General features: G+C 46.5%; 1 protein-coding gene across 1 annotated transcript in view; it reads right to left on the bottom strand.

Moving 5' to 3' along the window:
- LOC147732751 (roundabout homolog 2-like) overlaps nucleotides 1–26905 on the bottom strand; it is a 1033034-nt gene that overhangs the window by 22838 nt on the left and 983291 nt on the right. The window contains exon 26 of the mRNA XM_086957318.1: nucleotides 6012–6200. Coding sequence (XP_086813444.1) covers nucleotides 6012–6200 — 189 coding nt within the window. The remainder of the gene's footprint in view (nucleotides 1–6011; nucleotides 6201–26905) is intronic.

Genomic DNA, 26905 nt, shown 5'->3' with positions numbered 1-26905 from the left:
GTCTCTGCCCTCCTGTGTCATCAAACAAAGGAGTTATCTCCTGACCAACCTGCATTGCATGTAGACAATTCATCATTCGCACATATAGTCAGTCATAGGTATTTACAAAAACCTGCATACTCGTATCAAAGTGACAACAAACTACCCCTCCCATTCCTCCCCCTCCCACTGAAGCATCCCAATCATGCCAGTACTGTGCAGCCCAACCCCCTCCAAAATGACCCCTATCTTCTCAGATAGACCAACTGGGCCCAATCATTCCCCCCATTAATGTATGGTAAGTCTAATGAATAAAATCAACAAAGTAGTTACAAAATTGGGGTTCTCAATGATGGGAAGTGCGTCTAGGTGGCCCACTTAAACCTCTTGTCAGCCCAAGAGCCACGTCACCCAGTTGCGGCCTCCCGGGTCCAACTCAAGGGCGACCGGTAGTCCAACGTTCACTCCAGACCTCTAAAATATATCTACAAGCAAAATGCCATGTAGCAGGCATGCAGAACGTCTCAGCCCATGATTTCATTATCGTTCAGGCTACTAGCCATATCTGCAATACGCGAGGTGTCACTTTTCAGTGCAACACAGCTATGCACCGGGCGCCTCGCTCTTCCTCCGGGGACTACAATCTGGGGGAGCGCCCTCCAGTTCCTGCTGCAACCTTTTCAGCTTCTTAAGGTGTTTCAAGTAATCCTCCACTTGTGGATTAGTAAAGAATTTTTGTGTCCCCTGATAAGTAACACGAAGGCGAGCAGGGTAAAGTAGGGCGTAATCAATTTGAGCTTGCCTGAGTTTTTGTTTCACTCCAAAAATGTGCGGTGTTCCTCTTGCACACAAATCGTAAAATCTGGATACATAGTGAAAGATATGCCATCATATGACAATTGCTTTTTCTCCCGGGCAATTCGCAAAGCAACGTCTCTGTCCCTATAATTCAATAGGCGAGCGATGATAGGCCTAAGAGGGCTACCGGGGTGAGGTCTTGATCCCAAAAAGCGATGCGCTCTTTCCACAACAAAGTGAGGAGACAGCTGATCAGCACCCACTACGGCCTTGAGCAAGTTTTCAATATACTACTCCATCCGCCCTGTGTTTGTACTTTCTGGAATCCCAAGTATGCGGATGTTGTTTCTACAACTTCTTGCCTCATTTTTCACCGCTATGATCTTGAGCAGTCTATCCATTTGTGTCGTCGTTTTTTTTAGCTGGGCAGTGGTGTCCTCCATGCTGAGACACGTTGTTCCGTTTCCTTAAGGCGCGTCTCGTGATCCTCTACTGTGCGCACTATGGCATCCATTCATGTAGATACCGTATCAATTTTATTCGCCATGGTCGCAAAACCCTGTCGAACTTCAGTGAGAAGTGGCTTAAGATCTTCACTGGATGTTAGGGGATGATCCTGTGGAGGAGCCACCGCTCCAAAATCCTCTTCTGCATTCTGCTGTTTATGAAACTTTTTAGTTTCAAACGCAAGCTTCGACTGGCGAGCATCTAGCCTCCCCATCTTGACTCCAGGCACAGCAGTGGTCCCAGTACAACCGGACCCTACAATTTCCTGAGCGAGGCTTACTTCACCCACCAATCCACCAGCGTTCAAATGTGACCAGCAAAACACCCACCGCTATACTTCAGCGCCTTTAACAGAAATGTTCAAGGGCACAATGCTGCAGGTCATACCCCTCCTGATGATGGCCAAGTGCAGAAGCAATCCAATATGTCAACTTAGGACCAGCACCTCCTGGCACCCCTCTCGCTAGTGCTCAATCCAGCACTCGGTTACTGTGCTCCCTCCTAGCATCGCACAGCAGCCGACGCACTATATATGTTGTACGGCGCCTCTCACCTGCGATCGTCACCAATGATGGCGGTAAATGGCGGCGCCACCCCAACTCAGTCCCCGCTGCTGCTCAGTCCACCAAGTAATCACCCCTGAGCTGCAGCCATCAGGCAAGAGCAGCGCACACCGCTCTAGTAATTATTCAGGGCAATGGCGGGAGGCACCCTCAGCAGCGCAAAAGCGGGCACCAGAGAAGGCAGAATTTGCTGTAAGTGCCGCTAAGATGGCCGCTCAGTACATGCAGGAGTTGGCACCTCACCATCACAAGACCCTCGGGGGCAGCCACTCAGTGCCCGATCCCACGATGTGCCTGCAAAATATCCGCTGCACTGCACGTAGCGGCAAAAATCCTTCTGAGAACTGACAGCCCTCACTGCTCCGTCTTTCACCCTTTTGCGCCGGCCTGGTCACCACATGGAGAGCCGGAACTTCCCGTAGCCAAATCGCGTGCCCAGCAGCTCCGGAGACAGCGGGAGGAAACCCCGCCTGTCACTTCACTCGCCCACCAAGTCGCACTGGTACCTCCAGCGGCACCAGCAACTGCACCGCGGTAACTCCGAAGGTAGTAAGATTCACACCTCGCAATTTGGTGTTGAAAATGCGGGCGAAGATCAGGATAAATTAAGAATTGTATTGCCGATCTGCGGGAGCCTCACCCCATGGCGGCATAAAACACATTGTGCATAAACTACCTAGACATAAACACATTACGCAATAGGCATCATGAGCATAAACAGGGCACCACAGTAACTCTGGAAAAGTGCACACAGCACCTTAGGACCCTGTGTCCTATCACCATCAAGAGAATGACCCCCTGGCCAACTGGCCTTTCACTGGGACTCAAAATGCCCTATGTCCCGCAAAGTCAGGGCTTGAAATGAGGCCTCTCGAATGCCCCCCTGGCTGCCTCGGCAGCAAAAACACAGTGCACAGATGTGCTGGGGCGTGGGGTGCAACTTACCCCTTCCTCAACAATAGAAATGCCCCCCAAATGTTGCAGCTGCCCATGCTCTCGCAGTGCAGCTGAGATCAGCAGTAAAGCACTGGCACTATGGTGCCTCTGGAGCCCCACTCCGGGATTCCTATCTCCAAACTGCCCCCAAAGGACAAATGGCAAAGGCACCACAGTGCCGCTTAGGAGGCCCCCTCTGGGACTCCTCCTGGTGCCCTCGGTTGGCACCAACAATGTTCAGGTGGAAGCCCCACTCACGGGGGCTTCTCTGAATGCTCTCTGCCTCCTTTGGTGCAGTTTCTCTCCCTGCTGCGGTCGCGGCAGCCTGCCTCCCCTTCTACCAGGCTGGGGAAGGTGGGTCATGCGGAAAATGAAGCCTGCGAGTCTCGGACGCCTCTCACTTCTCTTTACTTCACCCGGTCCCTATCGAGGGACATGGGACTTTGGCTCTGGAAGGCCCTCTTCGGGGTGGCAGGACTTGCTCTTCCCCAGCCAGCCACGCCCCCAACCAGGCACTGCCGCCTGTCATCCGGGTCTGGCTGGGCGGTGATCTCCTTTGGATGTCAGCAATGCGGGCTAGGCACCCACCTCACAGGCAATGCGGGGTGGGCTCCCACCAATAAAAGCAGATGAGCAGCAGTCCGGCGTGGGCACCCGCTCTTTAAAAATGCATGAAAGCGGGGTGGGCTCCCTCTCCAATCGGCAAAACATGGGGTGGGCTCTCGCTAAACAAATGGCACTGGAGTTCACCACGCTGGGATTCCCCCAGCAGTCCCCCCAGCAGCACACTGCCAGGCCCAGCGCTCCTCCTGAGCTGGCAACAAAAAGATAGTACTCATGAGGCGCCAAAGTCCCCAAAGGTCAGGGGGCACAGCTGGGCCCAGGCAGGCCAGCACACAGGGCCCTCCAGCAGGGAGGAAGTCCCTCGTGGTGGTTCCTCCTGGAGCCCAGCAGCAGCATGTCCCCTAGTTCAAGGAAAAACACAACACTTACATGGGGTCGCAGCCCCAACATTTATATCCCAAATTCCTTTGTCTGCCCTGGCACAGGGCTTAGGGGAAACAGTCCTAACTGGTTCTCGGAAGTCTGGAGCACTTTGTTTACATGGCTTCTTTTCCCCTTTGTCAGGTTGGGGCTCTGTCATCAGACACACCACAGGGGGGTGGAGCCCGCATTCACATAGGCAGACACATACCTATTCAGGGTCAGGGGACTACTCCACCCACTACTCCAAATAAAGATGCCCTATTCAGCCTAGCGCTGACTCACCCTGCCCCTCCTGGAGCCACACACACCTCACCAGCCCTGCCACTCCAAAGCCAGACATGCAATCCACATCAGGCAGACAGACACATTTCACACAGAAATGCCCACTTATAAAAGTGGCATTTCTAGAATAGTGATAATAAATCTGAACACACCATTGCACAACATTTATTATTATTATTCCAACCATACCAACCATGACCACGCTGCTCCTCTCATATCAGGAAATACCACTGAAACACTTATCACTTATCAGGGAACCCCTAATGCAATCCTAAGAGAGGGCAGCCTCACTACCAGGTTTAAAAGGCTACTTTGGTGGGTGGCGCAATCAGCGCTGCAAGCCCACCAGTAGCATTTAATTTACCAGCCCCGTATATGAGATACCACTTTACAAGGGACTGACAGGTAAATTAAATATGCCAAACAGGTATAGATCAATCTTACCGTAGAGAGCACACGCACTTTACACTGAACAGCAGTGCTAAAGTGCCCAGAGTCCTAAAACCGCCAACACCATGTCAGAAAAAAGGCTAGGAGGAAGGCAAAAAGTTCAGGGATGACCTTGCAAAAAGAGTCAAATCTAACACCCCCCCAAATTTCGAATACATATGTTACTTCTCTGCTTCTCAGTTGTCCCCACCAATGTGCCAGGTATACAGGAGTACCTTCTGTCAAACGAAAGGACAATTATTTACTTTCGTGTTTGCTGCTTGATATCATTTTATCGTTATATTCCCACATGAGATCACCTAAAACAAATATGCATTATCCTCTTTTATTTACAAATTGGAAGACTTCAATGGAAAAAAATATTTGACAGGTGAAACCTTGAAAGATATGAAACACAACTGCTCTTGGAAAACTAGAAAACAAGTAGACTGGCTGACACGATACTGACCACTGAATGCTTCCAAGGGAAACGGGTGTGTTTCCACAGGTAGAGATGCTGCACCAGGTCATGATACAAATGACAAAACAACGTCATATAAATGTCCAATAATTATATGATTTATGACAGCATGTTCTATTTATCTAGTCACACTTTTAGCCATGCATCTAGCAGGTCCCACTACGGGGGCTATGAATTCTTACTCTGTATGAATCTATTTTTTAATATGACTCTGTGTTTCATGAATTAAACCAGCCAGTGTTTTGGTGAACGGCTGAACAAATAAACCCAACCTTTTCCCACGAGGCACTGGTTTGCATTCAGTTCATGATTGTGGTGACTGAAATATAAGGCTGTCTGTTGACTCTTCAATGAGTTATGTGCAATGCGATAGCACTTCTGTCTAGTTCTTACTTAGTAGGTGCATGACCAACTAACTCAAAACATCACAATACTCATTATTTGGCAGATTTTAATTCATTTGAAGGTAATATAAATACTGTTATTTGTTTCCCCTATAGGAGGAATTTGCTACTGAACAATGGATGATAGAATTAAGGAAACCCATGTTGCTTCTTAACCTCTTTCTGCTGTGTATACTTAAGTATGATTCGTATAACAACAATGAAATAAGGACATTTAATATTCAAGCTCACACCCTACACGAATGACAAAGCCTGTCTGCCTTCGGTATAACCTTAACTACAGATCACCTCAGTACTGAAATACGCAATGGTCAAGAACAGCACTGCATGCAGTGTATCTATAATCTACCATGGATTCGAGAATACAAATAATAAATACCCTTTGGGGTTGGTTTGAAAACTTGATTTTATGTTTTTAAGAGGTGTACAGTGTACATTGTTAAAGAATATACCTCTCTTCTGGCACGTTCTGACTCTTATAAAATCATCAAATTGAAGAAGAAATGGCACTTACATAAACACATGTTTGGGAAAATGATTCTATAACAGGCTTTTGTGCTAGCCGGGTTTTAGCTCAAGGTCTTTCACAAATCTATGTATCCATTACATTGGGTTCATCCTATCCACCCTTAGATGACAACTTACCTTCTCTGTGTTTATTGTGTACACCTGTCACTGTCTGCTGGCTGTGCTTATGGGCCATCCGCCTCTCTGCTGAAGGCACAGTGCCAGTGTACCTTTCAAGAGATGTGGCACAGCAGTCCAGCATCCTCCCATTGATATGTGAAGACCCAGTCCCGTCACCTGGAGGAGGTTCAGGGGGTGGTGGAAGATCTGAAAAAACAAGATAGGTGATAATGTATTGTGTGGACAATAAATAAAAAGAGTACCTGCAATAATGATAGGCTAGTAATGAATATTTACAAGTTTGAAAAAACTAAGGAATATTTTAATGCAGAAACGCTAAATAAACATAGCAAGTGAATTAGGGCCTAGTGTGAGATTGTAAAAAGCAGGACAGTAAACCAACATACAAAGTGGATTCCAAGTTATTGTTGTTTGAGGGAAAACAATAAGCTCTGACAAAACACAATATTTCAATGGTATATTATAATTGTATTATTATTGCAACTTGTAGAGCGCACGGCTACCTCTGACGGAGGTGTCCCGGTGCTAACAGCGGGTGCAGAGTGGTCATACCTGGCTGGTGGGGGTGGCTCTAAGGTAGGCCGAAAAGCCAGGTCTTAAGAGTCTTCAGAAGTAAAGGTTCTGAGTTGGCCTTTCGGAGGTGTTCCGGCATGGAGTTATAGGGATCGATTTCGATATATTGCCAAATGAAGCTGGATTGGGAAGTCAAATGTGAGAAACTAAAGGCAGAAATGCAGGTTTTAAGTAACTTTTGAAGTCGGAGGAGGCTATCTGTACTGTAAGTAGAACTGATGTATTCTAAATGTAAATGTAAATGTGGGTGTACTTGTAAAGCGCACTGCGACTCCATGGAGTATCCTGGCGCTGAAGACCCCCGTGGAACCCGTCCTGGTTTTCCCTGTGAGATGGTCCCTTTCTGGGTATCTCCAAGGTGAAACCAGGCATCCCCAGCGTCTGGGGGGGGCCGTTGTAGAGATGAGGCAAGCTTAATGCCCAGAGTTGCCGAGTGTGTTCCCTGGTTAGAGTAGGCACCGAGACGAGAATTATCGAGTCCATTTTGACCCTGGTCCACGACCCTGCCGCGTCGGGAATCGAACCCTGGTCCTGGGCCGTTCTCTGTTTATGGGTCTGCCGACTCTAACCAGTGAGCCACACCACTCCACTTCTAAGATAGAGAGAACTGTAAAATGAAACCAGAAACATCTCAATTACTATGTTAAACCATTTAATGTTTACCCTCTACGTCAATCTTAGAACTGGGGTTTCTGGTTGGCAGAGGTATGCATCCTGTCCAAGCAGGAACCACCACTCTAGTCAGGGTATGCTAGATATACACTAAAAGATAACCTGTGCTCACCCTCTGGTAGCTTAGCAACATGGGTCTCTGCCCAGGCTCCCAAGGCTATCTCCAGCTCCACCATCCTGGAGAAGCCTCTTGTAGAAACTTGAAAAGCCTGGCAGAAATCTCTCAGCTGAGGCACAGTTTAGACCTCTAACCTGGTGAGCTCAAAATACATTCCTGCAGGTGAAGGTGCTGCTTCTCCAGAGTGTGACATTATTTAGCAGAAAACAATCAAAAGGCCAATCAGGGAGAACTGAAAAAATCGAAGGTATCTTAATATGGAGATGTAGTGAACAATGAGTTACTTTAGGTATTGTGCAAACACAAGTCCTATCCTAACTGCTGATCACCAATGTTAGAACTAAAATTTCTTGTTGGTAGAGATGTGCACCCTGTTCAAGCAGGAACCACCACTTTAGTGAGTGTAAGCTCAAATACACACTAAAAAATAACCTGTGCCTACCCTCTGGTAGCTTGACATAGAGCAGTCGAGCTTATCTAAATCGGCAATGTGCAAAGTATTTGTGCAACACACGACCAAATGACAGAAATCCAATGAGTAGAACAGTTATTATTTTTAAAGAATAAATCCGAAAGTAGTGGTTAGAAGCAAATAATGCTCAGGGGTTACTTGAGGTTGCGCTGGACCTGAGTGAATCCAAAGTTCAGGCCAATCACAATGGAGGGCAGGCCGGCAAAGGGACTCATACAGGTCCAGCTGTAAAGTACCTTGGACAGAGCAAATGGCGACATTGAAGACTCGATGCAACAGATCCGATCCGCAAGGCAATGAAGGCTTCATTGACAAACACCTTTATAATGCAGGTGCTGCGTCACTGTCGAGCTGTGCTGTCCATTGTCATTGAGCCGTGCAGTCCATTAAAGGGAGGTCATTGATTAGCTCCTCCTTGGCGTCGAAGAGCAATGCGTCTGTTCAGATTTGTGCAAAGTTGTCACTGCGGCAATTTTCATGGTTCTGCACAGCAGAAGCTCAGTTTCAATGGTCCAGAACTGGGTTGACACCACATGGCAGGGCTTGATTCACAGATGGCAGAGTCCAGGTGCTGTTGCAGGGTTGAAGAAAGTCTTTGATGGCCCTGAGAATTCAGAATAGGTGGCAAGCCAGCAATCCCTTGGAGTCACTCTAGGTTCAAGTGAGATAGGACCAGCCCTTGCCCTCAGCAAGGCAGCACAGCAAAGCAGCAAAGCATCCCTTCCAGTCCAGCAGTCAAACAGAGTGGCAATCCTTGTAGCACAGCAGTCTCTACTCTTGGCAGAGTTCTTCACAGATCCAGTAGTGTACTGTCTTGGTAGGGTCAGACTCCCAGTACTTATACCCAGTTATGCCTTTCAAGTGGGGATGACATCGAAGTGCACATGGGCTCATTCTTCCGAGCCCTGGCTCCAGACTATCAGTAGGAGGTAATCAGCCATTTGTGTAGGAAAATAGGACACTGTCTATTCAGGTGTAAGTGTCAGCTACCCCCTCTCTTCCTGCCCAGGTATAGCCATCAGAAGGTAGATGACTTCAAATGAGTTCTCTGTCACACAAACCCTTCCTGTGTTTGTAGCTGTCTAGAGGGAATGCACAAAGTGTAGCTGTCACCTAACCCAGACGTGTACGGGAGACAGGCTGTAGGTGCAATGAGCAGTAAGAGCAGAGAAATGCCCACTTTCTAAAAGTGGTCTTTCTAAAATAGTAATGATAAATGCAATTTTACCGTTAAAGGGGATATTATTACCATTCCAAGAATATAAAACATGACATAGTTACTCCTTTCTAATCAAGAATTACAGATTAAAAGTGTATTAAGAAATTCCAAATGCTAAACTAGGAGAAGAGTAGATCTCACAGTAGTGGAAAATTAGTTTAGCTGTTCGTCACTAGCAGGACATGCAAAACTTGAAAGTACATGTCTTACCTTTTACTTATACAGCTCCCTGCCCTATGAGCTACCTAGGGCCTGCCTTAGGGGTAATTTATGTGTAATATAAGGGGGGTTTAAGGCTTGGTCAAGGGTTCTAAGTGCCAAACCAAAGTGGCAGTAAACTGCACACCCAGGCCCTTCCTTCAATGGAAGGCCTGAGACAGGTTTGCAAGGCTATTTATGTGGGTGTAACAACCAGTGCATCAGGCCCACTAGCAGCATTTAATTTACAGGTCCTTGGTATATGGCATACCACTTTACAAGGGACTTACAAACCACCTAAATATACCACTTGAGTATACAAACAAGTTACTTACCTTGGGTAATGATATATTTGTAACAGACATGGGTTAGTTATGGATTCCTCACCTTAGAGTTACCCACAAGCATCAAACTAGATCAGAAGATTTCTTTCCTCAGCAGTACCTCTGCGTGTCAATAGTTGGAGTCAGTCGACTCCGCGTTCGTCTTTGGCGTTGTGGTCACCGGAATGACATTGCGAAATCTACTTAGACTCCACCCTTGCATGCTGGCATCAGTTGTTTATGCGACATTGCACACAGAAGTGCAGTGCCATGCAAGACACTGACCACTGGTGCACAAAAACTAGGGCCCTGAACGGGGAGTCCCTTACCCTAGTAATCAGTTCGCAGTACGGGGAGGATGGGTGGGGCGGTGTGGAATCCATAACTAACCTATATCTCTTAGAGATGTATCATTACCGAAGGTAAGTAACTTGTTCATCTGAAAGAGACAGTTAGTTTGGGATTCCTCACCTTAGAATAGATACCCCAGCAATACCAACCCCGGAGGTGGGTCTGCTAACCAAATCCACACCAGAAAGTCCTGGAGAATTGAACAGCCAAAGAAGCTGTCCCTCTGGACTTGGCTGTCCAGGCATAGTGTATGGTAAATGTGTGCAGTGAAGCCCAAGTAGCTGCCTGTCAGATGTTAAAAAGGGGGACTCCACGTCCCAAAGCAGTAGTGGCCGCCATCACCCTGATGGAATGGGCACGTAACCCAATGGGAGGTTCCTTTTTCGCTAAGGAGTAGCAGATTTTGAGGCAAAGAACGACCCATCGGGAGATGGTTCGCTTTCGCACAGCCCAACCTTTCTTGGCGCCCACGTAACTTACAAAGAGCTGGTCACCCACCCGGAATAGTTTTGTGCGATCTAGGTAGAAGGAAAGCGCACGTTTTGGATACAGACGGTGGAGCCTCTCTTCTTTTTTAGAAGGATGCGGAAAGAAGGTGGGCAAAGTGATGGTCTGTCTTATATGAAAAGAGGTAACCATTTTGGGAAGGAAAGTAGGCCTAGTGCAGAGGACGGCCTTTTCCGGATGTACAGCCAGGAAAGGAGGCTTAGAAGAAAGGGCCTGTAGCTCACTCACCCTGCGAGCAGAGGTGATGGCAACCAGAAAGGCAGTTTTGAAGGTTAAAAGTCTGAGAAGACAGTTATGTAGCAGCTTGAAAGGAGCACACATCAAATAAGTAAGAACCAGGTTCAAGTCCTACTGTGGCATCACTAAAAGATTAGAAGGAAACAAGTAAGTAATGCCCTTAAGGAAGCGATGTACAATAGAGGACTTGAAAAGAGAAGGCTGGTCAGGTAGCCGAATGAAAGTTGAAATGGCTGAAAGATAGCCTTTGAGAGTGACCAGAGCAGACACCGGCCGGGCCAAAGAAAGTATGAGGAGGAGAATCTCTGAAAGGGGAGGCAGAAAGGGGATCCACAGCCTTTGCTGTGCACCATGCCACAAATGTATTCCATCTACAGGCATATACCTTTTTAATGGAGGGATGCCTGGCTGCCAAGAAAACATTACAGACCTCGGGAGGAAGGTCGAAAGCTGTCAACTAATCTAACCAAGGCTCTCCCCACTGATGAAAGAACCTTGCACCACCTCCAAGTGAAGACGCCATTCGTGATCCATCATGCACCTGCGGCTGAGTTCGTCTGCCCTGGTGTTCAGAGAACTTGCCATGTGTTGAGAGATATGCCCTGATGTTCCAGCCATGTCCTGAGGCAGAGAGCCTCTTGACTTAGGGTCCACAACCCCACCCCACCCGGTTTGTTGCAATACTCCATGGTGCTGGTGTTGTCCATGAACACCTGCACCTCTCTTCCCCGGACCGAGGGAAGGAATGCTTTTAGTGGAATACGAATGGCCCAAATCTCCAAAAGGTTAATATGGAGCCCGGACTCCGCTGAAGACCAGAGGCCTCTGTTTTCCACCTCTCCCATGTAGCCGCCACACTCCAGCAGTGAGGCATTTGTCACCACTGTGAACTCTGGTTGGGGAAGGGAGAGGGATCTGCCATTTACCCAACCTCTGTTTTTGAGCCACCACTTCAACTGGTGTGCAGTGCCCTCCGAAACCTGGATGCAATCGGAAAGATTGCCCTGATGCTGTGCCCACTGGAACCTCAGGTCCCACTGCAGAGCCCGCTTATGCCACCTGGCATAGTCCACCAGCAGGTTGCAGGATGCCATGATGCCCAGTAGCCTCAGGGTCATTCTGACCGAAACCCGGGATAGAGGCTGCAATATCGGAATCATAGCCCGAATATCCCGGACTCGCTGCAAGGGAGGATAAGGCCAAAACTGAACTGTGTCCAGTACCACTCCGATGAAAAGGAGCTTCTGAAATGGGATCAGGTGTAACTTTGGCACATTGATGGTGAACCCCAGTGAATGCAAGAGGTCGGCCATAATCTGGAGGAGGGTGACGACAGCCTGGGGAGAGCCCGCCTTCAACAGCCAGTCGTTGAGATAGGGGAAGACTGGAACCCCTGAACTTTGAGGATGAGCTGCGACCACCGCTATCACTTTCGTTAACACCCAAGAGGTGCTGGTAAGGCCAAAGGGGAGCACAGTAAACTGAAAGTGCTCATGGCCTACCGTGAACTGCAGATAACGCCGGTGGGCCGACAGGATGGGGATGTGAAAATAAGCATCCTGCAAGTCCAATGCTATCATCCAGTCTCCAAGGTCGAGAGCCGATAGGACCTCAGCCAGTGTCAACATCTTGAACTTCTCCTTCTGGAGGAAGGTGTTGACGTCTCCAAGATCTAAGCTAGGACGCATGCCCTTGTCATTCTTGGGCACCAGAATGTAGTGGGAATAAGAAACGCGACCGACTTCTGGGGCAGGAACGTGCTTGATGGCTCTCTTGGCCTAGAGAGTCATGACTTCCTGTTGGAGAAGGGGCAGGTAACCCTCAGACATGCAACATAATTGAGGTAGCATGGATGGAGGTGTAGTTTTGAAAGGGAGGGAGTAGCCCCTTCAGACTATCTGCAAAGCCCACCAGTCCGAAAGGTGGAGGAGGCAGAGGGGGCGCTGGTGGACTGGCCCGCTTGCTGGCTCCCTGACCCATGGTGGTGAGACCCACGTCCCTGCCCACACACTGGGCGGAATGTGGCGAGGCACCCCTTACATAGCCACAAAAGGGGCGAAAAGATGACTGCACTGGGTGGGAGGTGGCAGCGAGGCCTAAGGATCTGGCTGTAGCCCTAGAATCCTTAAAGTGCTCAAAGGTGTCTGCCTCGCTGCAAAACAGGCGATGGCCATCAAAGGGCATGTCTAAAAAGTGTTGCTTGGACACATCCCCCGAAAAGCCAGTGGACCTCAATCAGGTATAGCGTCTCAATGCTGCCAACGTGGAAATCATCTTGCCCAGTGAGTCGGCGGTATCCAGCCCACACCGGATGGTGAACTTTGCTGTGTCTCTCCCTTGGGCAACAGCACGGGAGACTACAGCCCAGGCCTCCTCCAGTCACTGTGGCAGCACCTGCTCAACCATGTCCCACACCGAGTGGGTGTAACAGGCCAATAGACATGTGGTGTTTACCAACCACAGTCCCACGCTGGCGGAAGAAAACATCTTCTTTCCAAGGTGGTCCAGCTTTTTGGATTCCCTATCAGGTGGAGTGGTAGGGAACGCACCCTTGGACGTTGAGGCTTGGACTACCAGGCTCTCAGGGGTAGGATGGGTAGAGACAAAAATGGGATCGCCCAGAGCAGGGTGGTGGTGCTGTGCAATAATCCTGTGCACAGGAGCTCCTGTGTTGGGCTTGGACCAAGTGCCCAAAAGGATGTCCGTAAGGGCCTCATTGAACGGCAGCAAGAGCTCCGAGGAGGCCGCTGCCGGTTAAAGCACCTCTGTCAGGATGCTAGTCCTGACCGCCACCATAGGAAGCTTAAAGTTTAGGGCCTTGGCTGCCCTATGCAACACCACTGCATTTGATGCACTTCTCTCCAGTCTGGTTCCTCCAACTGGTCTGCAAGAGGCTCCAAAGACCCCTCCCAGTCCTCCTCACCCTCTCCTGTGAGCTACTCAGGGAGGTAAAAAAATCAGGAGAGAACAGGGCCACAGATGTACTGGTTGCACTGGTACCGGCATCGGACGTCGTCGGTCCGGCTCCAAGTCCGCATCTAGGGGGAGGCCGGGGTCGACGCCGGCTGGGGACACAACCGACATCGGAGGCGGTGGGCATGTCGTCACTGGATTCGGTGCCGGAGAAGGTGTCACAAGGTTGATTGGTGCCAATCCGGATCCAGGCCTGGATCCTTGGGGGCCCTGCGGTGCGAGAGCTGAAGCCGCCGACATCGAAGGCCTAGAGCCCCAACAGAGCCCACGGGCCAGAAGGTGCGCCGACGGTTTTGCGCTGCCCAAAAATAGAATATAAGGTGCCGCTCGAAGTGGTTGTTGAACCTGCCAGCAGCTTTCCTGACCAGAGGGGAGAGAGGAAACCAGCGGGACTCCCAGGACCAGGAGTCTCAGCTGCTGCCGCCATCACTGCGCTCCTCCCCCTCCCACCGCCTCATTACCGCTCGTGGCCCCCGCTTTGCGGGAGCCGATCGCAGCGGTTGTTTTACCTGCCAGCAGCTTTCCTGACCGGAGGGGAGAGAGGGAACCAGCGGGACTCCCAGGACCAGGAGTCTCCGCTGCCGCCGCCATCATCTCGCTCCTTTGACGTCCTATATCATTGGATACGCCCACCGCTGCGCGGGACGGGTGCCGGGTGAAGCCCGGGCCAAGGGCAGGCCCGTTTGAGCCCGTTCGAGACCGGAGAAGACCGGGCCGGGCCCACTCCCTAAGCTCGGGCCCTGGAATTGGATGTCTAAAGTTGGTCGGTATGTCCAGTACCTGACCTTCTTCACAGGGAGGCCAAAGTCTCCTTCTAATTATCAGAGATGGCGATGGGTGTCACCAAGGACAAGACGAGCTTGAAAAGTGGGGACGCATGTTGGGAACATTGGACTATTTTTTTACTAAAGCGTCGAACTCGCTTGTGCAAGAGATAGCAGTCACAGAACTGCGGTTGTCAATTGATGCGCTTGCACATTCTTTTCAGCTGGGGGATGGCACTTTATCTGTTAATTTATCTGCACAGAGACCGGCTTGTACTAATTTCTCCCCCCTCATGGTGACAAACACTTCGGAAAGCAATCAGACAGCCCCCGTAATAGGGCCAAGGCCGCTAGCTGAGCCATCCCACCCGAAAACAAGGTCGATGACTGCCCTCTCATCAAAGAGAAAAGAACATTCACCAAAGCCCCAAGTAGCTGCCAAAAAGAAACGGGATACGGGTAATTGTGCGAAAAGGTGCTCTGGAGGAATCTGAGCCACAAACTCTGGGTCCTCGTGAAGTCTGTGAAGAAGCGCCTATCGATGTAGAATTCACGCTCGGTGATTCACAAAATGCTCAAGTTCCCATTATGAACAATGACTTTTGAACTAATGTGGAGGTTGTATTCTCTGATCTTTTGTCCCCTCTCATCGCTAGATTAGCTGCAATTGAAGCCAACTTACTGTCTTTATCTAATGCTTCTAATCAATCTCAGGGGGCTGCAGGGACTCGAAAGAGGGCTGCTGGCAAATATCCACCTGCAATTACAATTGGCTCAAGTGCAGTGGGTCTGGCTGGGCCTGCTCCACGAGACTCCAGTGCTACAGGTCCAGTGGGGCCACTCGTACTTGATCCTAAATTGCAAGGCCATGATGGTATGGCAATGGGTACGGGTATAACAGGATGTGTAGTTGCTGCTTCTAATGCTGGTCAGGGTCTAAATGCATGGCTTAAACCAGCATTAAGTAATGACTCTAATATATTTATACAGTCACAACGCTCTGGCAATTTAAAGCCTGTCCAAACCAACCTACCACCTGATTCTAGCCCCTACGTGGTGGTTTTAGCAGGAGTCCCCACATTGAATAATGAGAAAGAGGAGTCATACACCTCCCTTAAGAACAAGGTCACAGACTGGCTCAATAAGAATAGGCCTCTGCCGCCAACCGTAACTAGTGAATCCTATTTGTCAGAAGGGTTTCATGGGTGGGCAACAGGGTAAAGGATTTAACAGGGGACTGTGTATTAATTAATTTTAGAGACACACGGACGGTGTCTCATATTTGTCAATGGAGTAAGTCTTGCATGGACACAGCTATACAGACGCTCCCTCTGTCATATTTTTATCCTCCGGGACAAACAGGCACTAGCTTAGGCTCTGAGCAATCCTCGAATCGAGCAAAGCGCACAATGGCGGGATGAAGCAGTTTGGGTAGGTATAGAGACATTCCAGGTCCAGCGGTCATAAGCCTACATAATAGGTTTAGTTGTCTGGATCAGGTGGACTGACGGTGGCCTAATCAGGGGCCCTCAAATGGGGCAGTGTTTGATACAGACATGGCTGATAGGGTAACGGCCGGAATCTCAGAAGAAAGGAAAAGAGCTAGCACCAGTGTGGCCAGGATGGTGGATAGAACCAGAGAGACCACACCAATACAATTTACTTCCACTAATACTAGGTGGCCCACTGGTAGTGGCAGTGACTCTTGTGTTTCTGCAGTTGAGCATAATAATTCACCGCCGCCCCCAGTGCACTTAGCGACTGGGACCAACATGGGAAGCATGGTACCACTCAGGGAAAATGCTGAAGACCCTGGGCCAAATTCATTGAAAATACTATCGTGGAATTTGGCCGGGCTACCCAGCAAACTGACCTGTCCTTACTGGGGCTCTTTTGTGGACGAAAGTGACGTTTGTCTCTTTCAGGAGACATGGGCACGCACTGAGTTACATCGGATAGGCTTTGTTACATTTTATGTCCCGGCTGTCTGGGGAGGGAGATGCCGCCCGTCTGGGGGCCTCACCATTTGGGCGGGCACTCACCTTGGTTGTACAATCAAAGTTTTGAATACTAATTCCAAAGATATTCAGTGTGTTGTCCTTACTTGGCCAAACACATCTAAAATTGCACTGATTAATGTATATTGTAGCCCGTAAGCCCAAACAATGAGTCCAGTACTATCGAGGACCTTTCCCTTTTTATTCCAACATTTTCGACCGGCACCCGTTTGTTGGTGGGCGGTGATCTGAATTGCCACTACGAACCCCTCAAAGGTCTAAATGATGATGCTCTAATTGCAGAGGACGAGCACTAGTCTATACCTGCAATCCAGGCTACTACTCCTAAGGCTTGGTCCCCGCTAACTATTCAAATTTTGTCACTGACTTTAAATTATTCTCTACAGGCCTGCAACAGCCACACTCCTTCCGACATCCCAGCCAAATGTACCTATAATAAACTGGGACAGATGTCTCTTCTTGATTACATACTGGTGGAGACAAGGCTGTGGTCATCGGTCATCGAGTTGAATGTTGTTATAAGAGCAGACAGTGATCATAATGCCCTCATTTTAAAACTGGGTTTACCTTACAGCTGTGGGAGCGATGTTGTATCCTCTGACGGAAATGACGGTAATCTTACCGTCTCTAATGACAGGCGCAGAGTTAGTTGGCATAAATTAGTTGAACACCCAGAACAATTAGGGAAACTTTATAGTTCAATTCTTCCCTTGTTCAATGAGATTGCAATATTAACTGGCCAACCTTCATCCCAAGACTATTTATCTAAGCTGGAGGAACTCAATAAGGGCCTTTTTTTTAATTTGGCTGAGCTACTTAATCCTCGTGTGGCTGGGAGGATCAAAAGGGTTTCCACTGCTCATGGTATAATCCAGCTTGCAGGCTGGCGAAAGGAGAGCTTTTGCAGGCCATTAAAGAAAATGATAGAATAAAAATTAAAACCAGGAGGGCGCATTATAAACGGCTGATCAACTGCGCCAAGGTAGAATGGGATCATGAAAAATGGTCTAGTCTATCTCTGGCGCTTGAAGCCAAGGACCATAATAAACAATGGTAGTGGTGAGCTGGAAGCAGCAATTGAACCGAATATAGCCCCTGAAGCTTGGGAAGGCCACTATCGGGCATTATATTCTCCCGAGGGACTTATTGATCATACACTGGATTCAGCTGTCCAGGCCGCTCTAACATCGCATCCTGAGGTGACCGAGTTTACGGTGCAAGAAGTTTGCAATGCCATCCTCAAACTTGCCTCACAGAAAGCCCCCGGCCTGGACAAACTTCCAGGGGGATCTCTTTAAGCAGGAACCGGAAATCTGGGGTCCTTATTTCCAGATCCTGTTTAACGCAATTTTGAGAGGCATGACGGTTCCCTGTACTTGGCTGGGCGCAGAGATAGTGCCCATATTTAAAAAAGGGCTCTCCTCTGCTCTCATCCAACTACAGACCGATCAGCCTCATTGATGTCCCCCAGAAGATTTTTGCTAGACTCATTCTGGACCAGCTAAAGAACTGGATGGATGAGTCTGCAATTCTTAGTCCCTACCAGGCGGGGTTTAGGAAGAATACCTCCACTGTGGACCACATTTTCCGGTTACAACTTTTATATTGGAAAACAGTGAGTATAGAGGGTGGCAGCCTCTATACGGTATTCGTTGACCTTCGCTCCGCCTTTGACCTTGTCCCCAGGGCTAAACTTTGGACTGTTCTTCTTGATCTTGGTATACCCACACACCTCCTGTCCATCTTCATGAGGCTACATGAGGTGAACTTTGGGCAAGTCAGATGTCGAAAAAAAGGTTTACTTTCATCTAGATTTCCCGTTGACGGGGGGTAAGACAGAGCTGTGTCCTTGCACCGACCCTGTTCTGCCTCTATGTCAACGGAGTAATCAAGCACCTTAACAGAGTTTCACACAACGATGCCCCAAAGTTGGCTGGCAACAGGGTACCGGCAATTATGTTTGCCGATGATACCCTTTTGTTGTCTAAAACCCCCATGGGGGTACAGAGAATATTGGATGGTTTTCATGATTTTTGCACCATTCGAGGCTTGGAGATCAACTCTTTAAAAACTAAATTTATGATCTTCAATCCTCCGCGAACAACCAGGGCAAACCCCAGTCTAGGGCCGACACTCTTGGAAAGGGTAACTACCTTGGATTATCTTGGGGTCACACTAAATGAAAACTTTACATGGGGCCCCCAGCAGATAAAATCTCAGTTAAAATTGGCCCAACTTTCAGGTGGCATCCTTAAACTATCTAATAAATCTACAATTAAACCTCTGAGACCGCCAATCAAGATCTATAAGGCAAAAGCTAGGGGTGCCATCATGTATGGGAGTGAATTGTGGGGTTACTCACCCAGGTCTGAAATTATTACGACCGAAAATAAATTCTTAAGAGGGCTATTAGCATTACCATCTAGTACACCACTCTTTCTTCTAAGGCTCGACCTGGGCATTAGACCAATTTATGAAGAACTAGTACTTAAACCCTTGAGATTTTGGCGCAGACTCTGGGTTACCCCGGAGCTGCTACAATACAGAGAAGAACTCAAGGAAATCCTGTCTTTCTCAGGTGCGGGAACCTTTCCCTGGCTTGCTCATATAAAGAAAGAATTTATAAGGTTAGACTTTCCAGAGCTTTGGCTCGATCCAGAACGGGGGTGTAGAAAACTTTCACGTATTCAGCTCACGAATGTTTTTCGTGTAGACAGACTTATTGCTGCTCAACACAATCCACAAATTGTCTCCACAACAGCCTCTTTCCTCTTGGTTAAAGATTCTTATTTTTTTTAGGAATTTTTAGATGACATCTACCCTCTCTTGGCAAAAAAAATTATATGTTCAGTGGAGGCACGGTGTTCTACCACTCTGAGCTTTCACCTGCAAGTGGTCACCCTCTGCCCCAACCAACTGCCCAGCCTGTAAACATGCTACTGAAAATGAGTTGCATGTGCTGTTTTTTTGCCCAGGTTATTTTAAGGCCAGGAACCATTGGTTTTTTTCCCTATGTAAAAACGTAGGCTTTCAACGATGCATGCAGGCATTTAGAGCATTAAAAAAAGACACAACAGGACCGATTGTATTTGCTGTTTCAACATTTTTGGCTGCTTTGTGGTTTAAGCGCAGGCTATTAATTGAACACACTTAAGCCTGTACTTTTAGCCCGTGGCACATTGTTTTGTTTTACATGTTCTTAAATTGTCAGACAACACTATTTATTGTTTTAATAATCTTAACCGTGGCCAATGCCCATGAAATTTGTACAACTATTTGTGGTGTTAAATTCTGCTGAAATTGTTATTTATATAATGAACTTATATTGTCATCTATTTTGCATTGTTTTAGTAATCAATTCTTTTATGGCACACTGCCGAAATAAAGATCTTTTTGACTTGAGAATATAAGGCTTTGTAAAAGCTTCGAAGCTGGGCAGGGGTCGCTCGGAGTCCTGGAAAGGAAGGTAAGGCTGGAGTCGACCCATCAGGCTCATTGGGCGGAGCCGGACAACTACCTGCCCGGTCACGCATTGCGTTGGCTGACGGACGGGGAGAACGATAAGAGCGACAATGCTTCTTCGCCTTCTTCTTGTGCTTTGGCTTCCCTGAAGACTTCTATGAGGAGTGGTGGTGGTGGTGGTGGCTTCGTGACCGGTCCCACAACCTCCCTCTCGACCGAGACCTTAAACGGAATGGAGCGGCAGACTGCTGGGTATTGAGGAGCTTTCGGGACCGCTCTCACAAAGACTTTGGGTTCATGGCCCGGCAGTAAGAGCACAACTTAGGGTCGTGGTCACGCTCCAGGCACCAAAGGCATACGAGGCACAGGTCCGTGACGGACATCAATTTGTGAAAGCATCACAAGCCTTGAAGCCGGTCCAACGGGATATCCCTCCATGCACCAGGAGTTGATTGACTCAAAAAAGATGTCAACAAAAGTCACAAAAATGGAATCAAAAAGTGACTTGAGGTACGCTCTCTCCGGATCTGGGCTGGCTGGTACAGAAAAAGAAAGAACTGATGTCAGCGCGCGAGGGCGGCATCTAAATAGATGCCACAACGTTCTTCCGGCAACCGCGACGCCAACGAAAAATATGGAGTCGACCGATGCCACCTATCAACGCGCAGAGGTACTGCTGAGGAAAAAATTCTCTGGATCCAGTCTGATGCCTGGTGGTAATTCTAAGGTGAGGGATCCATAACTTACTGTCTCTATCAGATACCAATGTTAACATGTTTAGGGTAGAAGCACATGCACTTTAACACTGGTCAGCAGTGGTAAAGTGCTCAGAGGCCTGAGGCCAACAGAAAAATCAGCAAAAAGAGGAGGTAAGCAGGCAAAATGTTTGGGGAAAGATTACCTTAAGGATGACAAGTCTAACAATCACAAATTGCATAAACATAGGTTTGTATAGTAGAACATCAACCTTCTTCATGAACACATAGATTCCCATATTACAGAAACTCTTTCTCCATATCCTGTTACTCTGCAATGTCGCACTATAACCACAGAGCTCCAACCACTCCAGGCAAAAGCTCAAAATAATGTTATATATCAACATTGGAATGTTGAGAGCTGCACTGAAGATTATAGAGTAGCTCCTGGCTTATAATGTAATAAGCCCCAGAGCTTCATCTTTCAAATGTTTGTCTTCATGTTTCCCCCTTTTGAATTTAGAACATGATACCTTTTGTGGGTGGAATGTTCTAATAGCCTTATAGCCCTTCTACTGCGAGCTATACCAGTTGTTTAAGGCCCACTGCCGCATTATAGGCCCATGCCGGCTGCTTGGGCCTATAACTCGGGTTCAGGGCCTTTAACATTTATTATAGCTCTCACCAGCGGGCTACAAGTCTTTATACTTATATCTCTTCTGTTATTTTCCAAAGGCTCTAACAACTGAAAATGCCTGGTTAGCATGCCTGGTTAGCTGAACTCCAATGTGCCCTGCTACTGCAGATTCTACTGCTTGAATGCCTGTCAATATTTCATTGACACAAGTTTCAAGCTACCTTCTCTCTTTTTTTTTATATCTTTTTTATTGGCATTTATATTTATAACAAGAATATCCTCAACACAATTACATGCCATGATGAGTGGGACATGTTGTTCATTGTACACACATGGTAGGTATCTTGTTACAATAGTTATAAATGCGAGATAATAATCCACAGTATCCACTCCATTTCCTGGTCATAACCAATATCTCCAAAATAAAGTCCCAATCCAGATTCAGTGTATCAATAAAAGGATCCCACATCGTGGTATGCTATACAATAGGGAGTATTCTGGTCGGTTATCCACATTGCCCACCGTAGCTGTACATATTTCCGAAAAACACAACTTTGCCACGTACTAGGGTAGACAGCCATAGCATGGAAGAAAATAATAGCCATATAAGAAAACAAGCATTTGCAATGCAATAGGTCTCGCATTAGGAAAATTTGAGCTATTGGTATTGTAAATGACAATTTTTTTATTTATGTGTTTTAACTTTTGCAAATGTGACACGTATAGCATTTGTAATGCACTATGCGTTGTATTTACATGACTTAGATGTATTGATATTACAAATAACAATGGCTTTTAATTTTTTAAATAATTAATACTTAAATAAAAGTTATTGTAATTTATAATGGCAATAGCTTAAACTTTTTCACCAGCTGTACCGGTAGATTTTTGGTAAATTTAGGTCTTGTCCCAGTATTTATAGAGGGTCTAGTGAAAACCGTGGGAGGTGCCTTATAATGTTTTGCAAAGCAGGGATAGTTATCAATTGTTATATTAAAGCACTTTAATTAAGAGGCATGATACTGGCTTTTAAAATTGCATTTCATTTATGCTCTTACTGCCTTTTCTGTAATTGTATGGTGGTCAGCACTGTCGAGTATGCTCGTTTGAAGTAAAAGAGTAGTCCTTCTATTTTTTTGTGAAATGTCCCAGTTTTTGGCTTTAAAATATGTTCAACCTACTACATGGGCATACCCATACTACAATTAATAAAAGTGAGTGTATTTAGTGCGGGTACCTCGTGAGAGCTGCTGGTTTCAGCCAAAGTAGCAACGGCCCAATACGAGTGATATAAAGTGAGTTATGGTTGAAAGGCGGAGCTGCACAGTTGGAACACTACGCTGACCTGCCTTGCAAGCTACACGCTCCTCGGGGTACCCCCCATCAAGCCAAATGTATTTGTAAACCAGCGAAGCAGACAGTTTAAGTGCCTTTAGGGCTCCCTCACCAAATGTTGCGGCTGGGGGGAAGGTGGGGCTAGTTTTGCATTACTGAGTTAATGCTCCTACCTCACATACCCATCAGCAGCACATTCTCTCCAGATTTCAGTAGCTGCAACCCCCTACCTTCACCCCAGAGTCCGCCCCCTGTGTGAGGAAGATTAGCCAGGGGATCCGTGAAGGGGACACCGTTTGTCAGTTTCACTTGTCACTGTAATGCAATACTAGCATCTTGTGGGTGACATCGTTGTAAAAGAAATGACCGTAACTGGAAATACCCACCCCTGTGAAATGAGAGCCCGTGTTGGAGGGGAAAAACTGGGCCCTGCTCTACAGGCTTTCCTGCGTCATTATCGAATGGACACTTTCTACGAGTTCCTTCCTTCGGGTCAACCACTCTTTAAAACAAGCATTTACAATGCAATGGTCTCGGCATTATTAAAGGTAGAGCTATTGGCATTGCTCATGACATTTCTTTTTTTCTTTTTTTTAAATCATAAATAAATGGCATTGTCATTTATATTATAATAGCTTAATCGCTTGCATATGCGAGACGTATTGCATTAGCACCCACACACAGAGTAAGTAGTAGAGTAGTAGAGTGAGTAGTTGATAGCGAGTAGGAGAGAGTTATTAGTAAAGAGAGTATTAGAGAGCGAGTAGTAAAAAGTGAAAGAGTGAGTATTAAATAGTGATAGCGTTAGTAGTAGAGTCCTAGAGCCACACACATTTACATGCACAGCCACACCCTTACATATACAAAGTGTATTTTTAGTTTCAGCAGTAAAGAGTGAGTAGTATAGAGTGACTAATTATGAGTGAGTAATGTTGAGTAGTAGAGAGTGTAGCAGAGTGTGTAGTACAGTATTACAGTAAGTACTATACATTAGATGCTATTTAGTAGAGTGAGTAGTAGCGAGTAGTTGATATTGAGTATTACAGTGAGTAGAGAGTGTTATGGAGTTGTATAGTAAGTATTCGAGTGAGTATTGATAATATTTGATAGTGAGTAGTATAGAGTGACTATTTGAGTGAGTATTTGTGAGTAGTAGACAGTGTAGTAAAGGGTGTGTAGTAGAGTGTGTAATAGAGCGTTATAGTGAGTACCGTAGAGTATTTATTTGTTTACTACAGTGAGTAGGGAGTTTTAGAGAGTTGTTGAATAAGTACTTTAGTGGTAGAGTGAGTAGTAGTGAGTAGTTGATATTGAGTACTACAGTGAGTATAGAGTATTAGATATTTGTTGTGTACCTAGTAGAGTGAGTAGTGAAAATATTAGAGAGTGAGTTGTAAAGAGTGAGTAGTAGTGTGTAGTAAGTTGTGTGTAGTAGACAGTTTTTTTTTAGAGTATTACAGTCAGTACCTCACAGCATTTTTTCTCATTACTAAATCTATTAGGCAGTATTAGAGAGTTGTAGAGTAAGTAGTACAGTATTAGAGTGAGTAGTAGAGAGTATTAGAGAGCGAGTAGTCTAGAGTGTAATATTTAGTATTAAGGAGTGAAAGAGTGAGTAGTAAAGAGTCTTAGAGTTACACACATTTACATGCACAGCCACACTCTTACATATAAAACGTGTGTTTTTTTCTTTTGTAGGATTTTGATTTGGAGGGTGGAGTTGGAGGGTAGATATGTATTTGGATGTAGGATTTGGAGTTGGATGGTGTTTTTGGATGGTGTAGTTTGATGGTGGAGGTGGAGTTGGAGCGTGGAGTTGTATTTTGAGGGTGGAGTTGGATTTGGAGGGTGGAGTTGGATTTGGAGGGTGGAGTTGGATTGGGAGGGTGGAGTTGGATTCGGAGGGTGGAGTTGGGAATGGAGTTGGAGGGTGCACAATCACAAGCAACGAGGGTGCAGGAAAGCAAGCACAAGCAACGAGGGTGCAGGACAGCAAGCACAAGCAACGAGGGGGTAGAGTAACAAAGGGAGCAAATTTGCCTCCAGACATTTGCGAAATTGCATTCTGTGTACGTGTGAAGTCCTTAAAACAATCTCAAAGAACAAGCTTCTCACACTGTCCACCAATGCAACTCATGCTGGACAGGCAAGCAAGAAGCTCGAGAGGCCATGATGCTCATTCAGTCCATGGCCTCTCTGCAGAAATGAAATCGGAGCAATGTTTTTTGTTGAATTGATCCTGCTTCTATGCGCTTAAGGAACTAGTACATGGCAATTACAACTAACCTCTGCACTATAAAAGGGTACAGCCTCTTATACAGACTTCACTAGACTTGGTGGGTTATTTAGGCAAGAGAATGAAGAGAATGGACGTGATGACCAAAACCTACACACCGTAGCAGAGAAAGAGGATTGTTAAACATGACTCAGTGAGTTGAACTCCAGTGACTGAAACGTGCAGTGATGTTCAGTTCATGTGCTTGAATGCTGGCAAGGGTGATGCAACATTCCAGCACACCATCGATAGGAAGTAGGTGAACTGGGAAACATTAAATTGGTATCGCCTGTTATTATAAGTGCTTAGAAATCACATACGTATGGTATGAACTGCTATATAAAAACAGGTTGTCACTATTTTAGAGGCGGTAGGACATACACGTGACAAACATTAGCAGCACTCTGCACTCACACTCACTCTGCACTCACTCTGACTCTGCACTCACACTCACACTCACTCTGCACTCACACTCACTCTGCACTCACACTCACTCTGCACTCACACTCACTTTGCACTCACACTCACTTTGCACTCACACTCACTGCACGCACTCTGCACTCACTCTGCACTCACACTGCACTCACACTGCAGTCACACTGCAGTCACACTCACACTGCACTCAGGCATATTTTCTATAATGGCACCTTTTGTGATGCCTGTCTAAACCCATTCCACCCCTCTTTGCCTATTAATTAAAATATTGTTTTCTTTTTGTTTGCTTGATAAAATATTTGGGAAAACACATATTGTTCGAATATGTATATTTTAGGTTGCAATGTAATTGCGTGTTTATTACATTTCTGTCAGTAGATTACGTGTAAAATTAAGGGGTTCCTGTAAGTGCTCGTTTGTAGACACTATTGACAAAAAGCTATTTAAATAATGCACATTTAAACAAGTAATTATATTAATGAAGACATCATCCTCCAGTCCATCCTGTTCATTTGTTTTTTATGTCATCAGTAGTTTCTATTACTTTAGCTTAGGTCTTTGTTTCAGGGGGTTACAGCAATTCACACACACGCGCACGCACACACACACACAGACACACACTCTCTCTACTCTCTCTGCTTGGGAATACATACAACAGTGTCTCCGGTCACTCAACCATACACAGCAGAGCCCCTCAGACTATGCACACACATGCGCATGCACACACATGCGCATGCACACGCACACACACACTCTCTCTGCTTGGGCATACATACAACAGTGTCTCCGGTCACTCAACCCTACACAGTAGAGCCCCTCAGTCTTTTACATGCATGCAGTTTGTAATAATAATAAACTTTATTCGGATTTTAAAGATCCATAAAAGCAGTACAGATAAAAAATCTTCAGTGAAATATAATTACAGATTACTTAAAAACAGCAAAAAGGAGTTTCGGTAATTTATACAGTACTATTATAATTAAAGGTTTTTCCTGTGTCCATATATACATTTCAGAAAGTTAAGAACATGGTAACATGTGGCTTCGGTATCCAAAAGCTGCAAGCTCAACATGGCTACTCGACATTGTCTAAGACCCCAAGATTTTAAAAGAGTTAGTAACCAAAGTTTGCGGTGTTCCTGATAAAATTTGCAGAACAGAACAGTATGAAGGGTGGTTTGACCTGATATCCCATCGCATGGACATGGAAGTGGATTTGGGTCCCAAACGTTTGGCGTTGGGAAAGCTACCAGTTTGTGAAATATGTTCAGTCTGAATCTTATCAGGAGAAATCGTTTGAAGGTACCAATGTCAAGGTTTAAATAGGGCTGCATTAAAAGGGTAGATTGAACCATTATTGCGTGCTGCACCGACTGTTTCCCAGCTTCTATTTGTAGTCTTAGATTACCCAGATGGTCCAAGGCTCGTTTTTTTAAATTATTTTTTGAGAGTTCTCCAATTTTTTCGGGGTTTGAATAATATTTTTCTATTCCAAGGTCAAAGAGAAAGGTCCGGATATAGGCCAGCCATTTAATTTTTAAAACGTAGTCCAGAGACATTGCATCCGCCAGTATTGTTTTTGTAATGTCGTTTTTATCTGACGCCCAGATACGTCGCCAAAGGAGGAG

Source organism: Lissotriton vulgaris, chromosome 2_1 (assembly GCF_964263255.1).
Source record: "Lissotriton vulgaris chromosome 2_1, aLisVul1.2, whole genome shotgun sequence".
In the NCBI taxonomy this organism is placed as follows: Eukaryota; Metazoa; Chordata; class Amphibia; order Caudata; family Salamandridae; genus Lissotriton; species Lissotriton vulgaris.
Note: the sequence above shows the minus strand (reverse complement) of the source record. Positions and strands in the feature narration are given on the sequence as shown.